This window comes from Eurytemora carolleeae, unplaced genomic scaffold, assembly GCF_000591075.1.
Source record: "Eurytemora carolleeae unplaced genomic scaffold, Eaff_2.0 scaffold675, whole genome shotgun sequence".
Classification (NCBI taxonomy): domain Eukaryota; kingdom Metazoa; phylum Arthropoda; class Copepoda; order Calanoida; family Temoridae; genus Eurytemora; species Eurytemora carolleeae.
Genome location: NW_019396903.1, coordinates 83793 through 91622, shown reverse-complemented (window position 1 = coordinate 91622; position 7830 = coordinate 83793). Strand labels below are relative to the sequence as shown.

The window sequence follows — 7830 nt, the reverse complement described above, 5'->3', positions numbered from 1 at the left end:
AAATTCCAGCATCAAAAAGTAAAAGAGGACTAAAAGTTAAGAATTCTCAATTTAGCCTTGTCCTTCTTTTCAAACCTGGCAACCCAAAAGTCTGGACAGTTTTAGCTTTGGCCACGCCTACTTCTTTAAAGTTGATTCTTCAGGCATTGGTTACTTTCTTGCATATTTTATATGGGATTAAAAAGATTTCGGAAAGGAACTGAGTTTTTGTCACAAACTAAAATTGTCTAGTCCCTATATCTTTACAATCTGATGATGTAAACCCTTGATATTTCAAACTTAGATTATTTGGTCTAACAGAATTCTTAGTTTGAAATATAAAAGGTCTACGACATTGGGTAGCAAAGATATAAAGATTAGAAAAGTAGAGTTTGTGACAAAAACTCAGTTTCTTTAAGAATAAAATTCATACTTGATCAGGCAATGTTTTTAAGGGTACCGTTGTGAATTGTCATCTTTGCATTTAGGGTCACTTGAAATTGATTTAATAGGATTTAAATATTGCCAAGTTTCTCAGTCTCTTAATTTCTATTTGAATAATTTAAACTTTTTAAAATAAAGTAACCAATTGAGAGTAGTTTAAGCATACTTTTTTGTTAATCATTTTTTTGTATGTAATAGTTGAATAAATCTTCCGTTGTTTAATTCTGTGCATAAAATTTCAAATTTCGTCAATTTGCTCTGAAAGTTACGGTTTGCGTAATATTTTCGGTTTTGCGCAAATCGCGCAAAAAAATTGCTTAAAACTATTTTAGTTTCATACGAAAAAATTCGCAAAAAAATATTTCCGGTTTTGCGCAATTTGCGTAGTAAAAATTGCGCAAAATCGCGCAAAACTCATTGTGTTTCATGCGCAAAAATTGCGCAAAAGTTCGCAAAAAAAATATTTGCGCGAAAATAGCGCAAATTTTGCGCAAAAAATATAGCCATTTCGCGGAAACCCTACTCGCGAATGCCGCAATGCATTTCAAAACAGAGAGAGATTTAAGATTTAAAGAGTTAATTGAATAAAAAGGGTAATTTAGTTTTGTAATGTCATTCATAGTAAAAAACAAACAATTTTTCATCTTATGATAGCCAAACCAAACCATCTACTTTATCTACGGTAGAAATTTAACCATGGTAAAACGAATCTCTTAAGTTTCGGGTTTTGTAGATATAGAATACTAAATTTCATTAATGGTTTACATCTTTAGAATCTTTCAGAAAGAAAAAAAATAGTTTTTTCAGATTTTAGAGTTTATTGTAAACATTTCAAAATAATCCAGAAGAAAACAGAATTATCAATATTAATGGCGGCTTTATTCACTGCACCCGAATTTGTTGCCATTCTTTCCATATTGGAACTTGATGCCATTTTCTCCATACTCAGCGTTTTATTTCTTAACTCCTGACATCTGAAAGTAGAAAACTAAGTAACGACTCATCAAACGAAGGTTGTTTTTTAAGGGAATAGATACTCTGGAATTGTCGTCTTCATAGTAATTTAATTCATTCATAATTATTGCTGCAGTATTCCAGTTTAAACGTCCAATTGTGAAAAAGCCTGGTCTTGAGATTTTCAAAACGTGGTTTACCATTTTTTATCCTCTGAATAGAATTAGAGATATTGCAAAATTTTTGCAAATTTCAAATTATTCAATAAACCAATCGTCAATCTTTAGAACACAAGACCCCTTTATGAAAAACCTTAAGACATACTTGTTTTTACATTTTCTTTGCCAGGCATAAAATATCAGATATCAAAGACGACTTTTAAGTTGTCTATGAACTCCCATGTATAAAATCATATATAATTCAGATGTGCAATATTTTGTATTTATATACAGAAACAATAAGAAAGCAAAGAATAGATGACGACATAATAGCAATGTTGTTACAAAGCATTTACAGTTTTTCTTGTCAATTATTAGATCACTCGTTTAGTGAAGTGGGTCTAGCTGTTTACATGCCCATTGGACTATTTAAAGCTAAAACTTGATTTTAAAAGTAGTCTTCCTGTTTCAGAATTTTCTGGTTCACTATAGGAGTTAGATAGTTGTTACTTACTCTGCTAGTTGAGGATTTCTCCTACACTGATCTTGATGACGGTCATTCTGACCTGAAAAATATTATCAATTTTTGTTGTCTTAAACTTTAAAGAAAACTATAAAAATTTAGTTTTTTAAAAATTTCAGAAGAGAAAAAGTGTGACTGAAACATAAACCTGATGAAGATTTAGACCCTCTTTTACGGTCAGCTGCTTTTCCGCCAGATTTTCCGCCAGATTTTCCACCAGATTTCCCACCAGATTTTCCTCCAGGTTTACCGCCAGATTTCCCTCCAGGCTTTCCGCCACGTTTTCCGGACGGTGCCGATCCGCCTTGTTTATGGGCAGTTGGTTTTCCGGCAGAACGGACACCAGCTAAAAAATGATCAGCGTTTATATCTCTCAATGATGAAAACTTTGTGTTTAGGTTTGATTCTTCGATGCTTTTATTCAGCAGAAACAAATACACATGTAAACAAAGAGAAGCTGGGAAAATAACCTTTGGTTTTGAATTATATTATTGAAAAAGAAAGTCATAAAGGGTGTCCCAATAAACATGGGAATTCAGTGACGAATTCGATATCGTCTTTTTAAATAATTTTTTGATTTAGTGTAGTGATACCTACTGAGAAAGCTGTAAGAGTTTCGTCTGCTATGTTCACATTTTGTTTGTTTATGTTTTGGCTGCATACGGTTGTGCTTCGTAATACAAGAAAATTGCAGTATACAAACAGAGTAAACTTGTCCGTCTTCACTGTTTCTCTTGCTGAGACATTATATACACATCTTTATAACCATTTACCCTTTTCATAAAATAAATTCTAGCAGACATAATAATATTATGGCTTTTGAAATTATGTATTACAATGCAAATTCATAACAAAGACGATATCCAATTCGTCACTGAATTCCCATGTTTATTGGGACACCCTGTATAAAACATTGACGACCCTGTATAAGAAAAGTTTACTTTGTTCTAATGTTAATTCCACAGATACAGATAGCTTATGTACGTAAATAAGACCATGTATAGATGCAATTACAAGTTACCCTTCATTTATTTACATGTCCAACTTTCAACGGTACCCATACAAGACAGTTGTCTGAATAAGAGAACACCGGGGATATCAATTGTTTTCTTTCAAAAAATTAACTTTTTTAACTGTTGGTGTTGAACAAGTATTAAGCAATTAAAGGTTTAATGGTAATAATAAATAATATTTTTTGTCAAATTTGTCAAATTATTAGTGTTATTCATTACTGTAATTTTAAGTTCATTTCGTATCAACACTAATATTGAAGAAATTATGTTGTATTAAAAAAGCAGTAATTTGCCGCCGAGGAAAGAAGATGAAACCTCCGGCTATCTCCTTGTTGTATTGGGTGGGGTCCCTTGAAGTTACATATACGACCCCTTTAATAATATTTCACTTCATTAATTTTTCTATTGAAGATTATAAATTAATAGCTGAAAGGCGTTGTGCGTGGAATTTAATGGGTTCCCTCAAAAAATTTCAGTCCATTTGGTCTAGCCGTTTGGCCGGCTATAGGGAACATATATATGAATGTCTTGTTTTATTATATAGATGAGAGCACCATGCACATTTTTAAGAACTTGAGGGGGGGGGGAGGCCTTTCCTTGGGTTTTAGGTAGGTTGGTTGGTTGGATCTTTCACTTAGTAAAACGTTTAACTGTTTGTTGTTTCTTTTGTTGGAGAGTACGGATAAATTTGAAGAGACTTGCTTTGGTTTGGAGTTTCTCCGAGAGGGGTTTCGGTAAAGACGACAATTACGGGAGAGGGGGGTTAGAAGTTGTATTTATGGTCAACAACAAGACAACCTATCTTTTTAAGTTTTTTCAAATTACAAGTTTGCAAGAGAAGTTGTTAATTGACAGCTTCTCTTTACCTCCATGTTTATGTGTATTCAAGCTGTTTGAAAGCTTGGTAGAAATCCAAAATTGAAATCGAAAGACGTCTTCATTGTATTGATATATACGAGGATAAATGTAAATGTTTGTTTCTATATCAGCTACAGCTTACCGAAAAGGGCATTTATTTTTAATAATTATTTACTTGCAAAACAAAAGGAAATGGAATAAAAAGTATTTTAAAATGATATTTACCCCTCACTGATATTACAGGTTTTATAACAATTCCATCAGTTCTGAAAAAAAAGTTAAATAATTGCTGACGTAACTTTTCCGATTTACGCAGGCAACATCCTTCAAACCTTTATCTCAGCAAAAATTATTAAGTTTTGTTTCTTGTTTTACAAAGTTTTTAAAGGTATTCTCCATGTATAGAGTTTTCCAGGTCCGATTCAAAACAGTACCATGTAAACAAAGAGAATAGAATACATATTTGTTGTCGCTAAGGAACAAGATTCTGACGATGAACAGATAGACAAGGAATAACCCTCAAATCAAAATCGATAATGCAGAAAACTCTTTATTTCCTAAAAAAAAATGAAATGAATAATGTAATTAATATTAAAAGAAAACCAAATTATGAAATAGGCTGGTTTCATAATTGACCAATGATCATTTCACATAGACTCTATGGCCTATGCCTTTCACTTTCCAAACGATGATTTCTCGTTATAACTATAAATCAAATTATGTTTTTATTTACCTAATTCATTATAGAGTTTATTTAACCGCTTTAAAAAATTTGAAATTGAAATGGATAGTCTAGGGAACATACTGTATTAATGTACTCTACTGAATATAATTTGTGATTTGTACACTTAGAACTCCCTTTCAGGCTGAAAGAGACTGCCAAAATTCATATATATTCTATACTCTTTGCCTGTAAATAAAATCTTAAAGATGCACTTTTTGTATCTGGACATGGTTTCTTTATCCAAGTTACATATGGGGATCATGAATACTAATTGTATGCATGTTGTTACATTAACAGAAAGTGAAGAATACGACATTTGATGAATTCTTTCGATGTATGGATGTTATTGTGAATTGACATCACTTGGAATTACGTAAAAAGTGATTTTACATTGAGAACAATGAATTTATTGGATCGAGAAAGAAATATTGGACGGTAAATAATTTTTGAATTCTAAAACATTATAATAACAATATTTTCATATGAATAAAGGTACCTGGCGTAAAATATTAAAACTATGCCTGCTGTCAGCAGGAAGTTAATTTTTACAATTGAATTCATTTAAATGCATTGTTTTTATTGAAACCTTACACTGCACTTCGCAAACTGATTTCAAGAATGTTTTTTTATCAAATTAAAAAAATTTCGTAATTCGTCTCTGTTCTAACGTTAAAGTTCCAAGGTTCGAACCTTGATTTAGATCCCAATGACAGCTTATTATATTTGTTCCAGAATTATTTAAACCACGATCGAAATTAGAGGTCTGAACTTTTAATTGAGATAGCGATAATTTTCAACGGCTGAATTCTATATTATTAATACAGTAAATCGCAGATATATGAATACATAGCTAGAGTTTTTTATTATGTCGTATTACATATTTAAGATCAAATGCCACGGTCACCACGGAAAAATATCAATATCAATTGCATTCATATTTCAGTGGCCGAATTTAAAGAATTTGAGCGGCGGTTTAAATTTAAGCCTCGGTTTAAATATGGTTGGTTCCACTTAAAATTGTATCAAATGTTTCAAGATTTAAGCCGGCGCTAAATTTAAACCGGGTTTTGGCGGATTTTGGCGGATTTAAACCGCGGCTCAAATTCTTTAAATTCTATCTCTGGGCTATTAATTTACCTTGAATTAAAAAAAGAAGTTTCTTTATAATTATCAAAAAAACTTATGACGGTCTATGTATTCATATATCTGGGATTCACTTTTAACTTGATTTAAAATTCAAAAAATTATTTTCGTAAATAATTGTTAAAGCTTTTGATGTATTTAAATTGTTGAGAGAGAGTTGTTTTACAGATTATTTTTTTGTAAGACGACATTTAAAAGAATTTTCCTAATTGTGTTCCCCTTGCACATTAATCGTAAATGCAAAAGTGTTTGAAAAATTTAAATCATTAAACAATTTTTTTCAATGCAAATTTTTTGTTGTTTCCGTTTTGTGGTGTCAAAATTACAGTTTTAGATTTGCAAAATATTGTACCGATTTTATCAATTGAAACGAAAATGTGAAGTTATGTAAAACCAAAAGTTGAGCACATTATATTCCAGGCATTTTTGATCTAAATTTACAAAATATTCCATAAAGTTTTAGAATTAAAGTCCACAATTGAAAAGCGGAAAACAAAATAATATCCAAATACGTCACAATGGGGGTAACAAAAGATTTGCAATAATAATGCAAATTCAAAAAATCATATTAAATGAAAAAGTCTGAAAAAATGAGGTGCGTTTGTTTATCTTTATAAAATGGGAATTTAGTATCTAAGTATACGGAAGTAATGAAACAAAAGATCTAGTTCAACCACTTCTCGCTATTCATTAAATCCGGTCCCATGGATTACTTCACGAAGTAAAAGATTCTTAAAATTTGAATTTGCAAAAGAAAATTTACAATGTAAATTAAAATTATAATTTATGCCATCAACGTTTATTGTAGATTTTTTTTTACATTTTATCTAATAATTTGAAAAAACCAATTCTCAAACCGTATTCACCCAAATAGACTATTTTGAAAGTCGACTTTGCGCGCAAGCTCAGTAATAATACATCGTAGAATCGTTTGATATCTCTCAAACGAATCCTAAAGAATTTGTCCACAACACTACATACTCAGCTCAACATACATACATAACCGGTCACTCCCTCTACAAATAAGTATAAAGTGTATTTTAAATCATATAAATTATAAATATCACATTTTTTCCTTTTACAAATCAGAAATATGCAGAACAAAATAAAGCCAAAATGAGAATCAATCAATCAATCAATAAGACTTTTAGGAACGTCCTATGACAACATCAACATCTAACGATGACTTATACAAATCTGAGATTTAAATAAGAGCAATCACTGTTAGCCAGATCTCACAGATAGATAGTTCGAACGATCTTCAATCAATTTCTAAAAGTCGAACACAACGTTAGTATTTCTTCTGGTGTGTGAAGAAAGGATATTATTGTAAAAAATTAACAGTTGTTTACATAATTTCGTATTTTCCAGGGGGGGGGCAGGCCCCCCCCTGGAACTTCCAGGGGGGGCAAGAGGACTACTGCCCCCCCTGTGTACGCCACTGGTTGTATACATATGTTGGTAGGCGATTATATCAATACATTGAAGACGACTCTTTGATTTGATTGCTAACAAGTAGGGTTTCCAGGCAAAAATTTTCTTACGTTTTTGCGCATTTTTTTAACACACGTTTATCATAAAAAATTTTATTACAGAAAGGAACCAAAATTTTAACAGTGTCTAAACTATGAATATTATAATAATTTGTAACTACATATTTTTGATTGATAAAATACTGCTATGTATGTTTTTTTCCTGAAACTAATTCACCTAATACTGTCCAAACTCCAAATATCAAAATCCTTTATATTTATGCACTATACCTTGGTTATCAATAAATAGGGATAATCTATATGACATGCAACAAATAGTACTTAATTTTGTATTTATGCGCAATACTGCAGCACAAAAATTCCAAATTCATGGGCGTTGCACAATTACATGCAAAAATGATCTGTATTTATACGCAATATCGAGAAAAAATTATGACTTAAATTTTGCATTCATGCGAAATTTCGTGCAAAACTGGTTTCGTATTGATACGAAAATGATGCGAAATTTCGTGCAAAAAAATCATTTAGTGCAAAACCACGA

At 31.2% G+C, this 7830-nt stretch overlaps 1 protein-coding gene across 1 annotated transcript; it reads right to left on the bottom strand.

Annotated features, from left to right (window-relative positions):
- Positions 1-1221: 1221 nt before the first annotated feature.
- Positions 1222-5245, bottom strand: LOC111709932 (merozoite surface antigen 2, allelic form 2). Its single transcript, XM_023483900.1, has 5 exons — positions 5150-5245; positions 4155-4195; positions 2207-2404; positions 2050-2101; positions 1222-1397 (listed from the first exon to the last, which is right to left on the bottom strand). The coding sequence occupies exons 1-5, from the start codon at positions 5212-5214 to the stop codon at positions 1241-1243; spliced, it is 513 nt and encodes a 170-aa protein (XP_023339668.1). The 5' UTR covers positions 5215-5245; the 3' UTR covers positions 1222-1240.
- Positions 5246-7830: the final 2585 nt, after the last annotated feature.

Excerpts from the sequence above, each read along its gene's own strand:
- LOC111709932 (XM_023483900.1), bottom strand. The coding sequence starts at position 5,214 with ATGAATTCAATTGTAAAAATTAACTTCCTGCTGACAGCAGGCATAGTT. Across the intron at positions 2,405-4,154 it reads ACCTGTAATATCAGTGAGGG|CTGGTGTCCGTTCTGCCGGA; the intron begins GTAAATATCATT and ends ATCATTTTTTAG. Across the intron at positions 2,102-2,206 it reads AGGGTCTAAATCTTCATCAG|GTCAGAATGACCGTCATCAA; the intron begins GTTTATGTTTCA and ends AATATTTTTCAG.